Raw genomic sequence first — 24,706 nt, forward strand, 5'->3', positions numbered from 1 at the left:
CAATAAGTCGACAGTCTCCATCACAACCTATCATTATCAGTAAACAGGGCCGGCGCCACGAGGGGGCGTGAGGGGGCGTCGCCCCCTCACCAGCACTTTCCCGCCCCCTTATATCACCATTAATGTGAATGGGATTTTAATGATACAATTTTATTTAAAAATCACATTTGCCTTGTGTATTGTCTTCCTAAAGTGAATTTAATAGTCTAATTATTTAACAAAACAAAAAAAATCAAGTGTGCATGTATTCTGTTGTCTACCGTGACATTAATAAATACACGCCCACTCCATGGCTTGTTACACTTCAAGCGGCGCCACTAGAACTGTGAGGCGATGACGTCAAAGCGCCGCGGGAGCGAGATGAAATTACACTTTGCATGATTTCTCGAATCGTTCTCGCGGTACTTTGACGTCATCCGGCTGTCGGTTCTTGCAGCGCCGCATGGAGTTGAACAAGCCTTTTGTGTTTACGGGTTGACCCACGTCGACAATGACCCCGCGTTCTCAGTCTCAGCGGGAAATCAAGAAGTCGAAGTGCGAAAGTATATCAAAAGTTACAGAAAGGAGTGGGAGAGTGACCCGGTCCTGCCCTGTAGCAATGGATATATGGAAAATAGCACTGCAAATTCTGCAAACCGGACTCCGGATTATCACACATCAATTAATGCCGTGGCGTGGATTATTACCGGAGCATTTCAGATGCACAGAACCAAATGTTCGGCTGTCATGTCAATTCTGGCATTAACTTCAGCAGACTGTACATAGTTTTGAAAAGTTGAGATGTTTATGTTCTTCAGCATCCTTGCAAGTTAAAGTACAACCAACCTATAATTGTTCTGCATTTAACGTTAAAGGTAAGCATCTCTCTCACACACACCTGTTTATCAGAAGTAAAATACATGTATTAATATTAATAGATAAAAAACAGACATTGAATTTATAATTAACGAATAGGTATTTGAATTAGCCTATCCTAAAGCATAGCTAAATGTGTAAACGAGTTATTGTCATTTTGCTATTGTGGTTCTCTATCTGCTGGTGTTTCGCTAGCTTATGGTGACTTACTTGTGGCAGTTAAAAACAACTACGTTAAATTATCAAATTGAACCAAAATTTAGATAAAATGTTGCGTTTGGACCGTTTTTGCGCTAGAAACCATTTGCAAACACTGTCCCCCACCATTACGTGAAAATTATTTGCACTACGGAAAGCAAACACAAAGTATTATATTGCATTAACTAATTTCACCATGGACATTCGAAATGGATTAAAAAGAAACTACCTCAGGCTGGGTCTGAACTTCAAATTAGCAGTGTTGTGCTGTTAAGTAACGTTAGGTAGGCTATGCTTTTTTGTTGTTTTATATAGTAAAAGTGTTCAGATCATGTACGTTGCTCACTATAGCTGTAGTTTTTGTGGTTGTATCCCAGAGATGTTTGTTTATAACACGTTAAAGCTTAAGGGACGTACCAAAGCTACATGTATTTTCTAGCTTGGGGAATTAAATGCATTTTGTGTGATCGCCCCCTTTGGTATTTAAGACGCCCCCTTATCAGCGCTCGGCTGGCGCCGGCACTGTCAGTAAACATGCCATTTCCGCTGTTACGCGCAATGGAAGCGCGCGCACCTTTGCTTCAGCACCATGGACAGAGCCTTAACTGAACTGGGCTGCGTTCTCCGAAACTACCTTAACGCTACGTCGTTCTTAAGTTGTACCTTAAGCTGTACCTTATCGCTAATACGTGTTTTCCGAAACGTTCTTAGTTACGTATCACTTCTGTAAGTCGTTCGTTCGGAAGGTTGGTCTGGAGCACTCTTAGCTATACCTTATCCCACATGATCTCCACTAGGGGCCATCACTTTCATAAAAGCTTACATTGTAGTCTATATAACTAAATATTTGTAAAAAAAAAAAAAAAGCAATACACTCCGTGTTTAATTAGGCAAATATTTTTATATTTAAAGAATAAAACATTTACATAATTAGACATCATTACATTAATGGTTGTTAGATTTTTAATTATGTTTTCCAAAGGGACATCAACTGCGAACTATTAAATGCTACAGGATTAAGAAACTATTAAAAAAATATATTTTGGGTGATGGAGTTGGTGAAACTGGCAGCTATACAGCGAATCCTACTATTTCATTTGTGCATTTCATATCCGTTAAATCTTAGTCTAACGGCTAGTATTTTAGCTGCATAAATAAATCGGGTAAAATTACAAAAAAATAATTATGATTATTAATGTTAATTCGACTTTGCATCGAAGTTTTTTAATGTTTTATAACTTTGAGGCAACTGCATGTCATATTCTTTATAAACATTCAAAATAAACTGTGCACTACTGCCTGTATACACTGTAAAAAAAGTCCGTAAAAATTTCAATGTTATTGCAGCTGGGTTGCCGGTAACTTACTGTAGATTTAAATTTATGTTAGTTACCGGCAAGAGTTTGTTCAAAGTTAAATAAATTTTAAATATCAACAAGTCTCTATCCCTACAGAATAAAACTATACAATAACAGCCTCATGCAAAGCATTCTGGGAACCAGAAATCATCATCAACCTTTTTATGTTTTTTGCTTCAGATTTTGTTTCCCATAATGTTTTGTTTGATGCTTTTTTTGTTTTACTCTATAAAGACAAAGACTTGTAAATGTTAAATGTTCATTTAACTTTGAACAAAATATTGGCAGTAAATAACATAAATTTAAATCTACGGTAAATTACCGGCAACTCAGCTGCAATTTCTGCGGATTTTTTTTACAGTGTAGTCTAAGGTCGACAAAATTTCCACATTAAAACTAATCAAAGCTAAAATCTAAAGCAATTATACTATATATTTATAGGCTGTTATATAATATTTGATATGTTATATTTAGACAGACAGGCTCCAGAAATGCGTCCATTAAGCTTTATCCGCATTGTTAACGCGCTGCTTGTGCATACAGTGTCCAAGCACAATAAACGCGTGAACTAATGAACAACAGCAGTTTGTTTTTATATGCACAGCCAAGTACTTGCACAACCCACTTTATTTCCCTGTGCAACGCACTTATTGGGAACCCCTAATATAAATGATCCTTTCAAGGCATAGCGGATGAATTGGAGCAGTTTAAACATGATGATATGTTTGGAAATAAAGTTGCGGGTTTTGCACGGGTTTGATATAAAATATAGAGGGTTGAATTTAGTTGTTTGCAATTTGAAATATTTTTTACAAGATATTCCTAATAAATTGAACTTGAACTATTTCTAAAATGTTTCTTTAATAAAGAACACCGCTATCTCATAACGCAGCGAAACCTATTACATGAAGTGAATAATTGATTGTCGAGCAATCGACCTATTCAGCACCTCCACCATGGACAGCACCCGCTAAGGTCGAACTTAGGAAGGTTTACCTTAAGCAACATCCTAAGGTATAGTTCGGAGAACACATGTAGGAAAGGTATACCTGTAGTTAAGGCTTAACTTAAGAGTCTTCCTAGCGCGCTAAGAGACAACGTTATCGGAGAACGCACCCCAGCACATTAAAGACTCCTTGCTCACACCTACACAGTGGCAATTTTAACATGCTATAATAAATTATTTGTGGGGTAATTTGAGCAAAAACTTTACATACTTTGAATACATACATAAAAATGTTTTGTACATCTTAGAAAAGTATTGTGTATTGTCCCCTTTAAGTACAAAAGGTTTCAAAAGTCTGAACTCCACTCAGTAGGGTTTATAAAAATAGTGAGAGATGATAGAGAGGTAAAAAAAAAATAATGTGGAATGTGAGGACATTTGCAAAAAAAAAAAAAATGCATCAAGGCTGACTGGCATACACTCACTCCTTTTCCTGGCAAGGAACACGGAGAAGAATAAGAGCAGAGGAGGTGGTACAAAAGGTCAAATATGTAGGTTAAGGACAATGATATGCTTCCCAGAAAACTTCAAAAATGTCATTAGTACATTAGTGGGCGCCATTGTGGAAGTAATGTTGCTTAGGGGTTGAACATGAATGTGATGTTTTTTTACGTCACTTAGCTACAGAAATAATTTTTTTGTCCAGTTACATAATGTGACTAAGCTGCTTATTGATTACAAGTGTTAAGTTTTGATATTTTGAAGGTGGTATCACATTTTGAAAAATGCTAATGGTAGCCGACTAGAATGAAATCACGATCCCACCCTCCATTCAAATCGCCATCCAAAGTCAGGCCTCTTTCAAAACACATGAACACGCAAAGATCAGACGGTCACATCTCATGTCTCATTCACCAGTAAAAAAAATTTGCAGTACAAAGTTAATAACATTATCAAAATAACCAACATAAACAACTGTTTTAAATCAGAATAAGCACACTTTCGGTTGTGTAGACGTAGTAACTGTATCTTTACGCTTATCCGTAAATTTCATAAGCAACAAAAGTAGAATATATGAATCCATCTAAATACATACATATTGTCTTACCAAAATAAACAGTGCAATGACTCTTTTAGACCCTTTGCATCCTGCAACTGTTTGCATCTCGTGGTAAAGCAGTAAAGTTACCGATGTTCATTTGGGTTTTTGCTCTGTGCTGATCCAGGCAGTTTTGCTGTTGTTTTAAAAGACGTCTTTCGTTTTGTGGCTCCTCTGGAGGTTGTCAATTCAGCAGGAAAGTTTGCCATTCTCCTTCTGTTTACAGACGGGAGGTGAGTGCACATGAACACGCCAATGACGTATGGGCTGCGTTCAGCCCCGACAAAACGTTGCACAACGTTTATTAAACAGAAACGGTGATGTGTTGAACACCCTGTTGTGATGACGTAAGAGTTGCAACTACGGTAGCTGAGAGGCCATTCTTTGTGTTCTTTTTTAAATGTTTCTGAAGCCTGATGAAATCTTTATAAATGTGTGTTTTATAACGTAAAATACCCTCGATGTTACAGTCACTGACCTTGCCGTCCAGAATGAAAGACAACATTCCAACTTGAACCCATTGAGCGAGCTGTCTCTTTAGTACCGTGTGGTTTATATACATCTTGTCGGGAAACATGTCGTTCAACCCGGAAACCGTAGCAAACGTTGCTTGCGCACTGGTGTGAGCTTGAACGTGCCCATGGTGTCTATGTGGACAAGCTGTGCGGTGGCATTCAAATTATGCTTACGGATGAGGGACAAAAAACACAAGGTCCTACCGAGATCTATGATTGGTTGAAAATGTTTTGGTCCTACGCCCTTCACAGATTACATACATTTCTACAAATACATTTAAACAACTTAGCACAGTGATTGCTATCAGGATGCGAGGAGACTTTTAACCTGCATAACTAAAAATGTTTCTGGATCAAATTAGATACCCTGTCTTTAAGGTAATTGTCTCCAAATGAAGGTAAATTAATTGATTTGAAAGTGTGGATGGAATTGGATTCAAAAGTGTGGATTGTAATTGCAAACTATGGAAACATGGTGCTCATGTAGCTCAGTTAGTAAAACATCATGTTGCACAAATATCATAAGTTCAATAACCAGAAAACACATATACTGACAGAAACGCAGTGCAATCTGAGTAAAAGCATCTAACAAATGCACAAATGTAAACATTCAGAAGTTTCAATGCTTTAATGAAGCACTGAATGCTTCAAAGAAGATGCAAAAAAATACTTCAAAGAAGTCCTGCCATATAAAATCTTCAGGATGTCCAAGCTCCGAAACATTGGAAATTTAAACACCGTCTAATCACAGATGAGAAATACACAACTACTTTAAGTATTTATTAAGAATTATATTTAAATACATGTACATTTTCCAAAAAAACTTTTATCATAACAATCAAAACTTTGGAAAAAAAATGAACACACAAAAGTGTTTACAAAACATTTCCCTCTCTCAATTCACTAATATGAATTACATGACTCCAAACTGAATCACCAAATACCACCATCAAATTTTCAGTTCTCTTTACATTGGTCTTATAAGGGTATACAGACATAACAAAAAGACCAATACATTTTCTTCATAAGCACACATTATTTTTAGAAACTGGACCAGAGGTTTGTCTGGTTGTGTATCAAGACTGGAGTCAAATCAGCCTTTTGTTAATTATAAATACAAAGGCATTTGGTGGCTCTGTTAATATAACTGAAAATCATCAAACTGGGAATTTACAGGGGAAAATACAGTCATTATGTAGTTGGGACACATGCAGTCTCAAAGTGATACACACTGCAGACAGTCCTTCTTGTAATAGTTTAGTCCCTATCTTGTGAAATCTCCTGATGTTCAATATAATGTCCAGTGTCTGAACAAGCAATTTTGACAGACCAGAACAAGTCAACTCTTAAATCAACATTTCAACAGTGAATTACAAGCAATTGTCGCTGACACCAATGCAGCACAAAAGACCAACCCTACAGCATTCAGGTTATGCAACCTTTTCAATAGCCTGACGGGGGAGTGTGAAAATCTGTCCACTAAATTGTTCCCATCTGATTCAGAGCCTAAACTTTAATGTACTAAAGTGGCATTAAATAATGCATAACCCCTGCACCTCACACTACACTGATCCAACATAGGTTATACATTATAATGGGAATGCAGCAAGCACTTTAGTGGCATATTATCTTATTTTTCAATATCAAATCTTTTTTATATATATTATTGACTTCGAGTTACATATTTTCTACAGATTATTCATCCACTTTCTTCTTTTTTTGAATCCAGTGACATTTCCCTTTGAAGGTTAAACAACTTGAACATAGAGTTCATTCAAGTTTAAAATCACATATACAGTACATCAACATACCATCTTTTGAAACAGTATGTCAAATTTCTAAAAAAAAAAGAAGAAAAAAAAGGAAAAAAAGGATGGAGGGTCCGTGTATTTTTGAGTGAAGTAGCGTGTTCCACATATGAAACTAACCTGTAAATGGTTAACAGTCTTTCAGAAACAGTAAGTGTCCAACAAGGTGGCTTCCCAAGTTTTATCCAGAAGCAAATGGTTTCTCCTCCATATATATAGAGAGAGAGTCACAAACACTCAACAGGAAATAAAATCAAAAGGCAAAACTCAATTTTCTTCATCAATCACTGCTGAAGGTCTCAGCTGATTGTGTCATTACTTGGGGCCTGTAAAGAAAACATGAAATACTTCACTTAATAATTTTTTAAACACACAGTACAGCTTGGAAAACAATGCAGTAAAGAGCAAAAACATTAAGCATACTTTTATTAAGACGCCAAACTTAGATTCATAAACATTTCCTAATTTAGGCATAAATATGGAGAAAGAAAAATGTTATCTATTGCCCCCTAGTGGTAATATGTTATGCTACAGACAATGGCAAGGCTAATCAGATCAACATACAAACTGTTAAAATATTACAATTCTGTACAAATTTGTACAAAATGTACAAATGAGCACTCACCTTTATGCCCCCCAGTTTGTTTCATTGTGTGTTTGGCTGTTGATCAACAATTTCCTGCCCTCCTCATAATCATCCTGATCCACGCTGACAAGCAGCCTGACCCCCTCCTGTCCTGCTGCCCTCTTCAAAGAGTCAGTGATGAAGACCCCTTTCAGCGCCTCCAGCAATGCCCCACTCAGGTAGTCTGCCCAGAATGCATCCAGGTTGGCAAGTTCAGAGAACTTGATATCGCAGACAATAGACCCCAGGTCCCGGGCTCGTAGCAGGGAGCTCGCTCGGCTGAACAGTTCAAATTGCCTCTCCAAAGGCTGCTGCTTGTCCGACGAGACCCCGTCACGAAGAGCCGACTCGTGCTCCGAATACTCCGCGCGCACACGCAGCCGAATATCTGAGAGCATGAGAGAGCAGGTAGAGGTGGGGGAGAAATAGAGGAGGATGGGATAAAGGATTGCATGCAGAAGGAACATATGTGTTGGGATTGGAGATGCAAATGATAGATTTGGAATTGTGAATAATGAAAGGTTTTGATTAAAAATATATTTTACAGCAAGGATGGAGAGAAATACGAAAAAGTGGAGGAAAAGGGGAGAGCAGGAGAAACGAAGCAGAGTCAGTTGGGGTCAAAAGGAGGGCAAAAAGTACAGTCATGAGTGAGACTTGACAGTCAGCTTATTTGGTCATAACTATTTTCATATAAAAAATTACTGGAATATAAACATGTTGTTTAAAATAAACTAATTCCCAATTTATGAGGTCTTTTGAGAGAGTGCATTGTGCATTACTATACATCAGAATGCACAAAAACTGAACTGCATCAGGTCTGAACATTAGTGGATATACGAGGCCAACATCCTGAGCAATATATAACAAAAACTAGACAGAGGTTGACTGACTGCACATTTCAATTCGGTTAACACTTGCATTCATGAATGGGTAAAACCGGTTCAGTTTTTTAGCACATCTTTTGGACACTTTGGGAGGGTAAGACACGAGAGCTAAATAGAAATCCATAATGGGTTGATTTTCAAATTATTTCAGGGAACACAAGGCCTCGAACACATCCACTGAACACCGCACTTTTGTATTTGCAGGTCATAAAAATGTTAAGGAGATTTCAAAGCCCATTTTTCCTGACAGCACCTCAACCCACTTATGATTGAAGATGGACATTTTATAAGAACGGTGAGGTATGGAGAGCTCAATTGCAAACAGCATGATTTCAGTTTTCTCTCACATTCTTTTCGAAGACCAAGTTTTGTTGAAATTATACTATGTTTTGCATCAAACTTACAACGAGGCCATTATTAAAAGACAGAATGATGCAGGTTGGTTTTTAGCGAACAGTGGTTTGGCTTACAGGAGGTAGAACTGATGTCATGCAACAGCACAGGGAACAGAGACGGCAAAATACGATTGGAGTATACATACTGAACCAGAGCTTCGTAGTGATGTCATTTCCTTTCATGTCATTATGTCTGAGGTCAGAGGAGGAAGCGGACCCATCAATCTTCAGAACATTGCTGCAACACAAATCCAACCTTTCTACAACCAAAGCTTAACCAAAAAACTAATCCCTTTTTTATGGTTGGAAGCTTATGAAGCAACAGTAAACATGTACAAAATAATAGATATAGGAAGCAAGGGACTGAGAGTAATAATATTACACTGAAATTTGGTTTTGTCAGCAAATCCTTTGATGGATGCACAATAAGAATTTTTTTTTTGGACAGGAGCATTTACCATACATGCTCCCTGTGTAACTAATGCAAAAATATAGGTCTATTATATAAAAAAGTTTGAAGATGCAAATGGGGCATGATCACCAGGGTTAATGTCAAAACAAGTGCAAGTGATCTAGCGTCACCTCTGCTAATTCTTTGATCATTACCATAAAAAAAGCACAAAACATGATTCACTATATTTTACCTTGAGGATTATGTATTTCAAATAGAGATTACATTACCTTTTGAAAGCTACAAAGGAAACTATCCTATAATGCAGGGGTTTTCAAACTGTGGGTCAAACAGTGGAATAAGGAGGATCACGCAAAGTTGCTAGGCTGTAGTGGTGAATGATACAAAAGCAGTCCAACTGATAAGCAATGAAAATTATTTTGATATTGCAAAAACTTATATTTTCCATAAATGTTATGCATTATTTTTAGTTAAGAGCACAGCTGACCTGTCAAATGTCTTTCAGAAAAATAATCACCAGAGCAATGTCTTAGCAATTTCTGTGGTAACCATGATATAAGAGGGATAATTGACTCCCGCCCTCCGAATCATTTGAAAATAATGCACACCCACATTGTAATGGTGCATTACCACCTTGAGTGTGCATTATTTTCAAACAAGTCAAAGGACTGGAGTCAACCATTCCTATTATACTTAACTTATAAAATGCAAGAAAAGAGAAAAAAAGTGTTTCCTCATATTTCTATTTAAAAGGTTTTTGTTGGGTCCCGATATAGATCATACCTATTTAAGTGGGTCACAAAATAAAAAGTTTGGGAACCCCTGCATAATGTTGGTTGAGTAAGTATGGCTAGAAAAATCTCAGTTTTTAAATAAATTTAGATGGAAAACAAACTTATATGTAATGAGAACAACAGCATTTACCACCAGTCTAAAGGTGTTTCTCAATGTCAAGGAAGGATCCTTGGAAGCCAGAATTTCGAGGATGCTACGTCATCGACATCCGTCGAAGGACTGTTCCTCGGAATTTCAACCAAGAACTGAGTCCTTAAATATCCCATATACAGGAAAAGATGCATATGTATAGCCTTCGTGCTCTTTGCGCTCTAAAATCACCCACAATCCTTTGCGCGCAGCGCTGAAAGCACACCTTTTCACTGACGTAATAACGCAATGACGTGCACTTCCTAGCCGGTTTCATTCACGTGTTCTCTGAATGCTACAGAGGAGCCTCGTCTAGCCTCTGAAAGAAGTGACTTGGAAGGACTAGTCCTGCAAGGAAGAATCCTTGACATTGAGAAACACCTTAGGAGCTTTTAGTGGTTTTATCTGATGAAATAAGATCACATTAAAATGAAGTGCAGTTGACACACAACAAATCTGAAACACAAAATTCTTTAACGTTCTTTTTAAACATAGCACACATATACAGAGCACTTCTTAGTTCCATTGGACAACATTTTGAGAGCTCCTCAAATAAATACTAAACATTGTTGTCCTTTGCTTTAAGTGTTAGCACTTTAATTTCAGTTCACACAAGGTAATATTTGTAGGCTTTAAAGTTTTTGCTCAGCAAGGTAAAAAAAAATATTTTATGCATCCAGAAAATTATTTCTGAAGTTACAGATATTATTTAACTTATATTTAAAAGTACCCACATTTCTGTATCAAAATAAAATCTAAAAGAAATTTGTAAATCAAAGGAAAATCTTTTTTTTTGGGTAGTTGCTCCATGCGAAGAGCTTCCAAACATATTTCGATCCTTCTTTTCTGCTGATCAACAAACCAAGATGGAGGGAGAGAAACGAAGGCAAAAAGCTGACCAATTGCGTACATAGATCAGGCTCAAACTATTTTCTCCCTCTCTTAGTATGTGAGGCTTTCCAACTTGTTTTTGTCCCTGACACTTGTATGTCAGTCTGTTTTTCAACTGTGGACATAGAGAAAGGAGAGGAAGAGAGAGAGAGACAAGCAGTTTTGGATGAACGTTGTTGATACAGTTTTTGGTCTTATTTTTTGGTCAAGCAGGCAACCACTTCTAAATTAATTTTTACAGAAGCCACAGGTGAAAAATTCTAGGGTCCATAAAGAGCTTATCAGGCACCATTTCGTTACGTTTACAGTGAAATAATTCAATTTTCAATAATCAAAACAATGGCAGATTTAGATAGCTGACCAAAATATTTAAATGCAGTTTCAATAAAAAAATCAAATAGCAAAAGCTGATATGATGGGGCTAAACAAGAACTGTTGGGTCACTTTCCTCAGAACTGCTCCAGCAAAACTTTCACCGAGGACTTTGAGGACTTTTTTTAATCGGTAAAACCAGGACGAGTTTAGTCAAAGGATGTATGGCATGTAAAATATAACGTAAAATAGAGCCATTTACAGGCAAGACAATGTTGTTTGTGCGGACAAATTCACAAGACGCCTAATCATTTTAATGCATTCTTTGAGTCAGTTCTGTGAAACACTGAGGCCAACAACCCCTCCAGAGAGGATAATGTTCCTATTTTTTCCCAAGTCTAGTTCCTATTAGCACATGTAGAAGTAAATGACGAAATGGACAGTAACAAAAGAAACTGACATTTGTACACACAGTATTAGATGTCACCCCTCCTCCTATGCGAGCTAGGAAGGGGGTTCTTTACCTTAGGACATGGACCAGGCGCGTGAGTTAAAGCGCTGTGTATGATTAGACAGAGAGGACAGCACACACTTGTTTTTGTTGTGAGCTCTGTCTCTTTCACTCTATCCATTCTGCTGCTTTGTTTACTTGAGTCAACCTGCCAAGATCAAATGTGGAGTCAACACAGCAATCAGCATGTTCAGCTAGTTCAGGAGCAAAACAGGTGAAAGGTCAAAGGTCAATCATGGCACAGCAGGACTGTCAGAAAATCGTTGTTTTAACAAACATGTAATAATCCAGGTGTGTATCCCATCATTTTTTTATATGAATCAAACATAAATGTAAGTAAGGAGGATTAGATTTTGAGGTTTGATGCATTTGCTTTTTATAGGACAAAAATTCCCAGCACTCACCGAGTGTGAAACGTTTACAGAACAGTTCAAGTGTTACAGCATAAGGGAATCGCGTGTCACTAAAAACAAAGCCAGCGCCGAAATTAGATTAGCTGCATCAAGGCTCAGTTACACGGCGGGGGGAATAAATACTTTCAAATATATGTGAAATGACAGTGACTGGCAGTGTTTTATTGGATATGAAACAGTGGGATATAAAAGGTGATGCCACAGTGGCCAAAAATTTAATAATCTCTTGATTCTCTTAAAGATACTTCATTCAAAATTTCAACATACCACAGGAGTTACTCACACTGAAAACTGTTTATCCAAAGAAAAATGATATAAAGAACTGCAAGAGGAAAGTTGATGGAAAATGTAAAGGAAATAAAAAGTAAAGAAAGTAACTAAGTAAGTACTTTTCTGTCTACAAGTTGTAGAGCCCGACCGATAAAGGATTTTGAAAGCCGATACCGATACAAATGTTTGTTGGTTTTAAAATCCGATATATTTTTTTTATTTCAGAAACGCGCAACAAAACATTAACAGATTTTTCTACCATTAGTTATTTGTAGTTATTTATGAGTTTTAACTAAAATAATATGATAATGCATTTTAAAAAGAAATTTGTTTCTTTTATTGTCACAACAGAACAGAGGAACATCAAAATATATTAGAGTTCTGATAAATAAAATGTATAAAATACAAACTTAAGATATGAAACGTAAAGGCCTTTGAACAAAAACACAAAAACAACAACAACCAAATCAAAGTTACCTAGTAACATTACAAGGTAATTCCGCTTCACTCTCGGCTTATTTAACAGCAGCAAAACTGGACATGATAGTCACAAATTTTGTCATGCTTATTTGAGTTAAGAGAACTGATTGGGGTGTTCTTTTAATTGTTATTCAAGCAATGTATGTCTGGTGACCAACTCACCATGAACTCACTTAACCGTTGTTCTCTCTGCCCGACTCACCAGGTTGCAGAATGTGTGACGCGTTATACACAAGTGTTGCCAACAGGAAGGTTGTAGAGTGCCCTCTGGTGGACAAACTATACAACGACAACACTTATGACATGGTTGAAGGCTGTTTCGTCCGGGTTTTTTTTAAATATTCATTTATCGGCCATTATGAATGCCGATACCGATAGTTTGGAAAATGCCTAATATCGGCCTGCCGATATATCGGTCGGGCTCTAATAAGTTGTAACATAAAGGAAGTGCAACTGAAGTGAGTTCAGCTTTAAAGCACAGCTGGTGTCAAACATTCTTGGGCAAACAACATATAAACAACAATTGCACAAACGTAACGAATATCCTAAATCTACTTATCCTATGTTATTTTTGATCTGGTCTCATTAGGGAGAGTTAAAGAATACAGCATTTCCACATGAATTAGCTAAATTTTAGTTTAGAGTAGGGATGAATAACGATCAATCGCGACCAATCCATAGCAGAACAAAAGTTTTTGTTTACATCATATATGTGTGTATAACTGTGCACAATAACTCTGTTTAGATAAATGCACGATAATATATATATATATATATATATATATATGATAATTTATATTATATATTTAATTATACATGCATGTGTGCATATTTATATATACATAACTATTATACACAGCTCACACACACATATGATGGAAAAAAACTGTATTCTGCTATAGATCAATCGCAACCAATCGCCATGCATCCCTAGTTTAGAGTGACAACATTGTTTTGTTTTAGCAGACACTGTGGTCACTGTAAAAAAACTATGTTAACTACAGAACACTGCCCTAAACAAGCATTTGGCCAGGTTTTAAAAGCAACCAATGTTAGGATTGTAAAACAATCAAAATCAGAACATTTATAGATTCGCTAGTTGTCTTTAGCAAAAGCTAAGCACTTGTCTAAAATTGTGACATAAATATGCTATGAAATGCACAACTTCAATTGAGTTTAAGTGTTTTTGCAGCACACATAAAGAAGCATATTTCCAGGGCCATGCATTTCTGTACAGACAAATATAAAGGAACAATAAGCATCTGTAGCAAAACTGACTAAAACTGATTGTGTCAAGCATCTTGGTGCAATGAAAGGGACAAACAGTGTGTCTAAATTCAGACTCACACACTGAATTTTTTTTCCGAAAAAACACAAATTACATTTGTCCACTCTATTATTAACTAACACATTTGAACGCAATATCTCAGGTGGAATGCATCCAAATAATGTGCAAAAACACTGCACATTTTTACTGACCATGACCACCTCTTGGCATACAGATTTCTCTTAATGTTATTTATGCTTTAAAAGTATGAGGTTCAGTGTGTGGTTCATGCATCAGACACATTTTATAGTTTTATTAAAAGAAAAAGTCTGTTAAATGGTAAAAATCTTGATCTTAAATCAAATTATTTTTAAGGCACACCAGAAGGAAGACTGCAAACCCATTTGGGCCAAGATCAAAAGGTGAGCACCATGCAGGTTAATTGATCAAAAGGTTTTGTTTTTTTGCCTTTTTAGCTGACAAAAATTAATAGATTATGCAACATAGCAAAATAATTAATATTGAGACATTCATCCCCAATCAACCTAAAAAAGATTTACATTTTTTTTTCACTGCAACGTCATGTTTGTAGTCGGTTTGTAATGCTGTACTGCAAACTGCATGATGTAAAAGCAGTGAAGGGACCAAACTGACCTAATAGTGAACATCTGTCATATATGCTTGCTTAATAGATGCTTGTTTGTTTGTTTAAAAAAAATTAAAACACTTGATTGTTTTAAAAAATTTCAAGAAGGCATTTCTTTGTCTCAACATGTCCTTACCTACTGTGCCATTATTGTCACTCGCTGCTCGGGGTTTTAGCAATGCCCTGATGGCAGGACAGCTCCCGTCTAGCTACAATGAGGTACAAAAGCATTAAAAGGCTTTTGTGTAGGCGGTCTTTGAGTCCAATCAGAATAAACTCAAAGTGATAGCAGTGCAGGAAATTCATAAAAGGATGAACAGAAATATGAACTTTTGTGCGACTGTTTTAACATTACCTTTTGACACCAATAAAGATTCAATGACAGGCACTAATGAAGGAGTTACTAGTTCATTATAAGCTATCAAGGAATGAAGTACTGAGGTAAACACAAGGTTACCAGCTTATAAATAAAACACAATAATGTGGAAAATGCAGAAAGGAAAGGCAAAGATATCCATACTGTATGTTTAAGGAATGCTGGTAAGAAAGACTATATGACATAAGACTAAGATAGATACTAAGCACAAGATGTTCCCTTACCACAAGTCACTTTTTCAGGTGTGGGCTGTGGCTGAATTTCAGGCTTATCTCTGGATTTTCGACTCCAGCGGCGGCCTTTGCCGCGCCTCCGTCGGGGTGGGGTGGTCACGGTGGCAGAAGCACCAGCACCTGAAATGGCAAACACAAATTAAAACACACCTTTAATGTGCTTTTTTTTTGACCATTGAGTTTCCTAAAGACACATTTTTGCTTTGACTTGCTGTGTTTTTAGTGGTGATCTCTGCTCACCTGTTCTCCAGTGTTGGTCTTGTGTGTTTTCCAAGTATGATATCTCTGTGTTTGAGCAAATTTGTGCATTCTCTCTGGTCTCCACTTCTGGGTAGTCAATTCTCTCTCGCTCTGGAGATACTAACAAGTACAGGAGACATATTAATACCTTTTGTTTATCATGTCATCAGTATTAAGTTTAGTTATAAATGTTACCTTTTGTTGTAAATACATTGCTGTTTTAAAGCTGAGACATACCTGTTCTTCTTCTCTTTTGTGAGACAAAAGGTAAGACGTCATGTCGTGTCAGAATTCGCAGCAACTGAAACAAAGCCTCGAGGTTTCCCTCACTTATGTATCCTCGTCTCTCCAACTCTAACAGCAGTTCAACACCGCTCTTGGGTCGGTGGCGTGAGGCGACGGGACAAGCCCCATTCTGCGGCTGTATCCTTCGCCATGACTTAAGAAGCCGTGGACATGGAGGATTACTCTGTGGATTTCCATCTGGCCCTGGAGGTAACTCCTCAGTCCATCCATCAGGACTGAGGGGATGTTTCCCAGGATAGGTTTCATCGAGCAGAAAGGACAAAACCTCAACATCGCTCTCGGTGAGCTGAGAGCCCACAATGTCAAAGATCTCGTGAAGGGACAACATCTCATAGTAGCTCAGGCACTCGGTCTCCTCCCAGTACATGGAATATCTCGTGCATTTCCTATTAGCCATCGTCGCTTGTGCTTTCAGAAATAACGTCCAAAGTCAAACGTTTCTGTTGAAGAAGAAAATGCATTTTAAACTAATTAAACATTTATATCGTATTGATAGGCTGTCAAATGACCAAATTAAATATCAAAGCCTTGCGTCAAGAAGTAGAGTTTTGATACTGTAAATTAAAATCGGCGGACGAGCAGCACAACGGCCTTTAAGCTAGCTAGCCTTTAAGCTATAGGTATCTGTGTCGACCAAAAATAGACCTAAAATCTTTAAAACCCCCATTTGTTAAAATTTCCTTTCGTACAAAGACAAAGTAGAAAGATATTTACATGAATTAGTCGAATACTGTAGTTATTTCGTTTCTGTGGTAACCCGCTCTGAGTCCGTCAGCTGTTGTTGTTGTCAAACGTTTCTCTCGCGCAGCCTCAAATCGACTTCTTACATAACGTCACGTTTCTCTGTGGGGTGGGGGGCACAAGCGGCCGCAATACTGCTGTCCGAATGTCTAACGTCCTAACTGTACACAAAGCAGAATTCCTTAACCTGTACAAATTAGCTTATACGGTATGTATTTATATGGCTGAGACTACGCTTAAGGTTATTGTTTGCATTTGCTCCGTCAGCTGACGTCTCTGACTTCCGCCTGGGTGAGAGTAGCCTACTAGATCTTTCCATAAATCGACCTGACATCACACTGCACCAAAAAACAATCGATGTACTTGATTTAAATATGACAAGTTACATATTACACGCAACAACTAATCGCGTTGGAACCAACTAGATCTCACGCTCGAACAATCAATTGAATAAGTTACTGAATATTGTTTTTTAAAAACAAGCGGTTTTGCGATGTGTTTCAACTGATATAACAGACACAATAAGAAATGGCTAAGAATCCTCAAAACACAAACATCTTTATTATTCGATAACTTACCTGTATTGAATTCTTTAGCTTGGTTATGTCAATCCTTCTCAACAGTCCTAACATTCAATTGGGAAAACTACTGGTGCTGCGTTAGGCAGATTCTTCGCACATGCGCAGATCATTTGTGTAATTGTGAGGAATGTTGCGCGCACATGCGCAGTAGTAGAGGGCGTTCCCACATAGAAATTCATAGTGAAATACACATACATTAATAAATGACAATATATTACATTTAAGTAATATATAGGCGTGTAAATAATTACTTTTTTCTGCTAGGACATAGACAAATTATTTAAATAGATAAAAGAAATGATTGGAAAACGGGTTCTTTGCGCATTATGTAGCAAATGTCAATCATGCATTAGCAGGCGAATTGTTGTTTGCCTGCGCATTAATTTCGGCATTAAAGATATTATTTATCCTTTCATCTTAATGCATTCATGTGTTGTTTTTGTCCTCCAAAATCTTTACAAAGATTTTAGCCAAAGTGTATTAACATCAAGTTATGAGATTTTATTAACTATTGATTTTTAATAAATCTTCTCTTTAATCTTGCTTGTTATTTGTAAAGAGAATTTAATTATTCTAAATTGTTGATTCCTGTGTCTTCGTCAATGAAGCAACATGACAAACTTCTTCAGTTCACTGAGTGTTTCAGTGATGGCAGTTATATTTCAGAATAAATGTACTTTATATCTCAATGATGACACACACATGTCTAACTTCATTCAGTTTCTGATACATTTGTAGTTGATCTCTCAAAGTTTGTGTTGGTAACTGCTGTATAACAGAAAAATATTGAGGCATTTACAGAAAACGTCATATCACCAACATCACTTGAGAATGGATATGTCAGCAAGAAACGTATAACACGTTTTCTTTATTAATTAACATTTGTCTTGAAACGTATCTTAACCATACACAATTACAACTAATTTATGAGAGTCTTTTTAGCTTTTTTTATGATTTCTTACCCTCTAACTTGACAGTGTAGCTGACTGAGGTCTTAATCTCATTCTTCATTTTAACCAAACATCTCAACTCTGTGTTGTTGTCTTCATTCAGGAGTGTTGTAGTCAAAGTGATGATACAGGGTCCTGATGATAACATCTGATATCTGGAGTCTGTCTGTAGATTAACATCAGCCTGATTCACCCAGAACAGCTGAAGATTTTCATAACGGACCAAACTATCACAAGTGTTATCAAAGGTAAAAAACTGACAGGTGAGAGTCACAGAGCTGCCTGATCTTATCTCAGTCTGTGCGGATGATGAAGAGACTGAAAGAGAAATGACAGTCCTCCTTTATTAAAATGTAAAAACTAAAGGAAACTGTGATGTTACAAGTAAAATATGTTTAAACACTGACCATGAAGAACATGTAGAAAAGCCTGTGCATCAGTTCCATGTTTTTGTCCATTCACATATTGTTGGCAGGTGTATTGTCCATGATCATCTTTTGTTGTTTTATAGATGTTCAGAGAGCAGTCAGACCCCAGACTCAGTCTCTCAGCTCTCTCTATGTTCTTATTCTTTATTCCTCCAGCAATCAGTTCTACTGTACCTGATGAACTATGTTTGGTGTAGGTCCATGTAGTTGATGTGCAGTCAGAAAGAGCATTAATACAGGCCAGAGTGACATTTTCACCTGAACTACTGAACACAGTCACTTCTGCTTCACTCATACCTGAAACAAAGTAGATGAGCTTGTTCTTAATAATAAAGAAATTATAACCCTTAATTATTTATCCCTTAAAATCAAAGAGCACAAAATACATAGTTGGATTATAAAATACAGTGTATTAATGCACATACTAATCTAAAGCAAACACACTTTATGTTTAGTTTAAAGGTGAATTGTTTAAGAAGGATCTCTTGACAGAAATGCAATATAACATACATAACTATATTATCAGTGGTGTATAAAGACCTTACATAATAAACTGTATTGTTTTCGTTACATTATAATGAGCCGTTTTTATCTACATACACCTCGGGTCCACTGTCATGGAAGTTGCCGTCATGTTTCTACAGTAGCCCTAAATGGACAAACTATTATACAAAATGTGTTTTGTTACTACGTTGGCTGCGTCCAAAAGTTTATGTAGCTGACTTGTTGCCTCGCTGCCTTATGAGGCATTGACTTCAGAGGCATGAAGACAGCTCCAGGAAACACATTCGGACAGCCTTCAAAGGCAGCAAAATTGAATTCAGTTTGAAATATAAACAGTGTGCGCTTTTGTGATAAGTAATCCCATATTTGAAAACTACAATACTAAATTCTTGATAAAATGCAATTAATAGGTGTAAAAAGTGAAAATATAACTTTATTTACACTAAATTTGTGCTCCTGCCTTGGCCGGCATTTTATTGACCAGGCTCGACCAATCACATTCTCCATGCACGCCCACAATGAAGGTATCTCAGGAGACAGTAAGTAAACCTAATATTGGATTCGGACCTGCCTTGATGCCTTGGAATGCTTTCAGACGCAGCCGTTGTTTCAGACGACGAAACATGTTTTTCCTGTGGCGGCTACTATGCGTTTTGAAGTTGGGGGTGAGCTGTTAGTTGCAATTGACAATCTCACCACAAGATGCTGCTCAAATTTACACGCACCACCTTTACAGGGATAGTTCACTTTAAAATAAAATTCTGTCATCATTTACTCATCCTCATGTTGTTCTAAACCTGTATGAATTTATTTTTCTGATGAACACAAAAGAAGATATTTTGAGAAATGATGGTAAACACACAGCAGTAAGTGACCATAGACTAGTGAACTATACCTTTGGGTGCAAACAGCAAGAAAACTAAACTGTTGCTGAACATTGTAAATATCACAGAAATTGATAATCTCATACACTGGTAAAATCTTGACATCAAACGTTTCAATGCGGGAATAAACACATAGAAATGTTGCTGTGTCATTGTGCATTAAAGCAGTATGTACCAAACACTACATGACATAATAACATGATTTTTCAGAAAGATAGGTTCAAACTACTGCTTTACTCTCTGCCAGAATACTTAAATGAATTTAGTTGTCGCTGAATAGATAGATGTTTGCATCATACAGATAATTAAAAAATATCTACTTTACCTCCCTGCTAAAAAAACAAAAGACACCATCACAGAAATTCCATTGGTTTTATTGGGAATTTTATTGGTTCTAATGGAATATGGCTCAAAACACACTACAGTGTATTGGTCTCTGTTGGTCTCTAATGGTATGTATTGGTTCTATGCATTGGTTCTAGTGGAATATGGCCCAAAACCCACTACAGTGTAGTGGTTTTAATGGTAAAAGCTAATGGTTCGTATTTGTATTTTAATGTTAACCATTAGAATTTTCTGTATTGCTTTTATTGTTTTTTTTTCCTGCAGGGCTGTGAGAAGTGAGCAGAGAATTATTAGTCCCAGCAGACATATATGACTCTTAAAGAGTAACTAAACCCTAAACCAACTTTTTTTAGTTAATGATCTGTATGAAAAGGGCTAGTGCTGTTTATTGAGTTTAGTAACTTTTTTGACATTTGGCTACAATGTGTTTCAATGCTAAAATATATGGTGTAAAAACGTCTGAGTGCTGCCCTCTTTAGGTTGAACGGTGGCTACTGCATTTGAATTTTCCTATTGGATGTTGCGGTACCGTGTGACGTGCGGTACGACGAGGTTCAAGCTCACCACGCCCTTGGTACAAGCTCAGTTTGTCCGCTCTATGGCCCTGTCCCAAATGGCGCACTTCATGTGGACTTTCGGTCCCGTGGCCTTAAATTGCGCGTTCTCGCTTAGTCTACGAGTCCGTAGGGTGTCCCATCTGTCATTTTTACGCTTTGAAGTGTGCTCATCAGCGCCTCCTTTGCCCCCTTGATGCGGTCTTCAGCGAAGCCCACACTGCAGCAGGCTTTGCGCACTTTACCAACCCACAAGTCCTTGCGAAAGGGCAATCAGACCAATCAGACGACGGAAGGGAGGAGTTCACACTGATGGGCAACTTCTCTACCTATTTCTGGTTTGACGCTCGAGTCTGTCCCAAAATACGACTCCTGTGCACCCACGTGGACTCGCATCAAGGGTCCCTAAAGTCTGGACTACGTGATGTCATCAAAGTGTGGACTCTGAGGAGGACCACAAGTCCAGAGTGTGCCATTTGGGACAGGGCCTATCTCCGTTGGGGTCTGCCCACTTTTCTTGCATTGGAGTCAGGTGGAGTCAGGATCTGACCAGGGGTTTAGTTACTCTTTAACAACAGCTATTTGTGGTTCTCTTGTAATAAAATACAGTTGTCCTTTAAAAATCTTTAGCTTTTTCTGACTTTCTGATCAATGAGTGTTAATTTATGATATCATGATAGACTACAGCATGGTATAATGAACCAGTGTGGACCCTGTATCATGAAGAATTGTTGCTATGTAAATTTATCTGTGTGTGGGGGCTAAATTATAAATTTTACATATCATTAATCATTGTATAAATAGTGGGGGCTTGTTAGCTGCTGCATCTATATAACAGAAAAATATTGAAGCATTTAAACAAAATGTCATATCACCAACATCATTTAAAAATGGATCTGTCAGCATGAAATGTATAACACGTTTTCTTTCTTGAACATAACTTAACTGAACACAATTTCTGAGAGTCTTCTAAGTTATTTTATGATTTCTTACCCCCTAACTTGACAGTATAGCTGGCTGAGGTCTTAATCTCATTCTTCTTTTGAACCAAACATCTCAACTCTGTGTTGTTGTCTTCATTCAGGAGTGTTGTAGTCAGAGTCTTGATACATTGTCCTGATGATAATATCTGATATCTGGAGTCTGTCTGTAGATTAACACCAACCTGATTCACCCAGAACAACTGAAGATCCTCAGTACGGATCAAACCATCACAAGTGTTATCATATGAAAACAACTGACAGGTGAGAGTCAAAGAGCTGCCTGATCTCATCTCAGTCTGTGTGGATGATGAAGAGACTGAAAGAGAAATTACATGACAGTCCTCAAATGATTTATTAAAACGTGAGACTTAAAGGAAACTTTGATGTTAAGTAAAATATGTTAAACAAGTGAAACAACACTGACCATGAAGAACATGTAGAAAAGCCTGTGCATCCATTCCATGTTTTTGTCCATTCATATATTGTTGGCAGGTGTATTTTCCATGATCTTCTTCTGTTATTTTATAGATGTTCAGAGAGCAGTCAGACCCCAGACTCAGTCTCTCAGCTCTCTCTATGTTTTTATTCTTTATTCCTCCAGCAATCAGTTCTACTGTAACTGATGTCCTAGGTTTGCTGTATGTCCATGTAGTTGAGATGCAATCAGAAAGAGCATTAAAACAGGGCAGGGCAACATTTTCACCTGAACTACTGAACACAGTCACTTCTGCTTCACTCATACCTGAAACAAAGTAGATGTTGTTCTTAATAATAAAGACATTTTAACCCTTAATTATTTTATTTATCTCTTAAAATCAAAGAGCACAAAATACATATTTGGATTATAAAATACAGACTGTAAATGCACATAATCTAAAGCAAATGAAAACAAACTTTCTGTTTAGTTTAAAGGTGCATTGTGTAACTTTAGAAGAATCTCTTGACGGAAATGCAAAATAACTATATTATCAGTGGTGTATTGATCTGTTTTTATTTACATACACCACGGGTCCACTGTCATGGAAGTTACCGTCATGTTTCTACAGTAACCCTAACCAGACAAACTGTTGTAAAAAGTGTGTTTCGTCCAGGTTATCTCAGACGATGACATGCTTTTCCTTTGGCGAACATAGACAAATACGTAAACGCCTCATAGACTGACGCTGCTTATTGGAGTTGACGTATCAGTGCGGCCGCCATCTTAGATGGTTCACCAATGCGTCCCCCTGCATTTATTCCTACTGAGGAAGATGCATCCCCAACTACAATTATCCTAACTCCCAAAAATTTTTACGGATTTTCACACGGTTTGGATATGGTAAGTAACGTTAGTTGATAACATAATATTGTAAATGGTAAAATAACCAAAACTATTCTTCAATTTTGTGAAAGGTAATCCCATTCGATCTGGTATCAATACGGCGCCAGTTTTTGCAATCGTAAGCTGCACAAAATAGGGGCATAGTTGCTCGCTCTCTGTTGACTCCGATTGACTTTGGTGCTAGCATAGAGTGAGGAGACCCAACCAATATGGCGGCGACACTGGATTGTGTTCCAGCTCGTCATGAGGCGTCTACGTATATAATGTCTGTGGTGGCGGGCCATATGCCTTTTGAAATTGGGGGTGAGCTGTTAGTTGCAATTCACAATCTCACCAATAGATGTTGCTAAAATTTACACACACACCACCTTTAAAGCAACACTATGTAGTTTTTTAATGTCTCTAAAATTATTTCAGTGATAGAACAACTTTTAACTGGACAAATTGTACTGTTGCTTCAACCTGAGCAGCCTCCTAGCTGCTACAAGCACACTCTGAAAGTGGCTGTGGAGGGTAGGAAACACGGCCCGCCCCTCCCCCTGCCTGCAGAAGAGTGACTGATACCAGGCACCGTTGCACTTTTCAACCACATGGGGGAGCTGTAAGCCATTTTTACATGGAAACTACATAGTGTTGCTTTAAGTGCAAAGAGCAAGTAAACTAAACTGGTTCTGAACATTGTAAATATCACAGAAATTGATGATCTCATACATTGGTAAAGATCCCATTATAACATCAAATTTTCAATGTGAGAATAAGACAGAAATGTTACTGTGTCACTGTGTATTAAAGGAGTATGTACCAAACAATACATGACATAACAAACTTGCATTTTCAGAAAAATGAAACTAAGCACGTTAAAACTACTGCTTTACTCTTTGCCAGAATAATTAAATGAATTTAGTTGTCACTGAATAGATTGATGTTCCAATCATACAGATCTTTAAAAATATCTACTTTACCTGTGAGAAGTGAGCAGAGAATGATGAGTCCCAGCAGACATATATGACTCTTAACAGCCATTTTGTGATTATGCTAGTGGTACTCTTTTAATGAAATACAGCTGTTCTTTAAAAAGCTTTTTTAAAAGCTTTTCCTATAGTTTCTTACTTTCTATGATCACTGAGTGTTCATTTATGATATCATGATAGACTACAGCATGCTATAATGAACCAGTGTGGACCCTGTATCATGCTGGTGATGAAATGTTGCTATGTAAATTTGATCTTTTATCTTGCACAATAACTAGTGATCTTTGTTCTGGATCTGGCTCTTGTAACTAAGGCCGTAGATTTGGTTTTTTCAACATTGGGTGGGGGCTAAAGTATCAACTTTACATATCATTAATAATTAATAATAACTGTTATAATGGGAATTGTATTGGTTTTAAAGGAAAGTGTAATGCTCTCTAATGGTCTATACTGATAATGTGTTGGGTTCAATTGGTA

At 37.2% G+C, this 24,706-nt stretch overlaps 2 protein-coding genes across 3 annotated transcripts; both read right to left on the reverse strand.

Moving 5' to 3' along the window:
- Positions 1-5,736: 5,736 nt before the first annotated feature.
- dedd1 (death effector domain-containing 1) lies at positions 5,737-17,448 on the reverse strand. 2 transcript variants are annotated; one of them, XM_055209860.2, is made up of 6 exons: positions 17,287-17,448; positions 15,899-16,407; positions 15,662-15,781; positions 15,413-15,541; positions 7,405-7,792; positions 5,737-7,105 (listed from the first exon to the last, which is right to left on the reverse strand). In XM_055209860.2, the coding sequence occupies exons 2-5, from the start codon at positions 16,362-16,364 to the stop codon at positions 7,407-7,409; spliced, it is 1,101 nt and encodes a 366-aa protein (XP_055065835.2). In that variant the 5' UTR covers positions 16,365-16,407; positions 17,287-17,448; the 3' UTR covers positions 5,737-7,105; positions 7,405-7,406. The 2 variants fall into 2 exon arrangements, with proteins under 2 accessions (XP_055065835.2, XP_055065836.2); XM_055209861.2 differs by lacking the exon at positions 17,287-17,448 and adding an exon at positions 16,682-16,869.
- Positions 17,449-17,833: 385 nt separating this feature from the next.
- LOC129447896 (uncharacterized) lies at positions 17,834-24,459 on the reverse strand. Its single transcript, XM_073872048.1, has 5 exons — positions 24,221-24,459; positions 22,362-22,679; positions 21,948-22,253; positions 18,647-18,964; positions 17,834-18,557 (listed from the first exon to the last, which is right to left on the reverse strand). The coding sequence occupies exons 1-5, from the start codon at positions 24,279-24,281 to the stop codon at positions 18,238-18,240; spliced, it is 1,323 nt and encodes a 440-aa protein (XP_073728149.1). The 5' UTR covers positions 24,282-24,459; the 3' UTR covers positions 17,834-18,237.
- Between the last annotated feature and the right edge of the window lie 247 nt (positions 24,460-24,706).

This window comes from Misgurnus anguillicaudatus, chromosome 10 (assembly GCF_027580225.2).
Source record: "Misgurnus anguillicaudatus chromosome 10, ASM2758022v2, whole genome shotgun sequence".
NCBI lineage: Eukaryota > Metazoa > Chordata > Actinopteri > Cypriniformes > Cobitidae > Misgurnus > Misgurnus anguillicaudatus.

Bases quoted from the DNA above. Each gene is read 5' to 3' on its own strand.
- LOC129447896 (XM_073872048.1), bottom strand. From the start codon at position 24,281: ATGGCTGTTAAGAGTCATATATGTCTGCTGGGACTCATCATTCTCTGC. The intron at 22,254-22,361 runs GTCAGTGTTGTT...TTTCTCTTTCAG, and splicing joins TTTTCTACATGTTCTTCATG to TCTCTTCATCATCCACACAG. The intron at 18,965-21,947 runs GTAAGAAATCAT...ACTTTGTTTCAG, and splicing joins CTATACTGTCAAGTTAGGGG to GTATGAGTGAAGCAGAAGTG.
- dedd1 (XM_055209860.2), bottom strand. From the start codon at position 16,364: ATGGCTAATAGGAAATGCACGAGATATTCCATGTACTGGGAGGAGACC. The intron at 15,782-15,898 runs GTATGTCTCAGC...TGTACTTGTTAG, and splicing joins ACAAAAGAGAAGAAGAACAG to TATCTCCAGAGCGAGAGAGA. The intron at 7,793-15,412 runs GTAAGGGAACAT...TCATGCTCTCAG, and splicing joins ACCTGAAAAAGTGACTTGTG to ATATTCGGCTGCGTGTGCGC.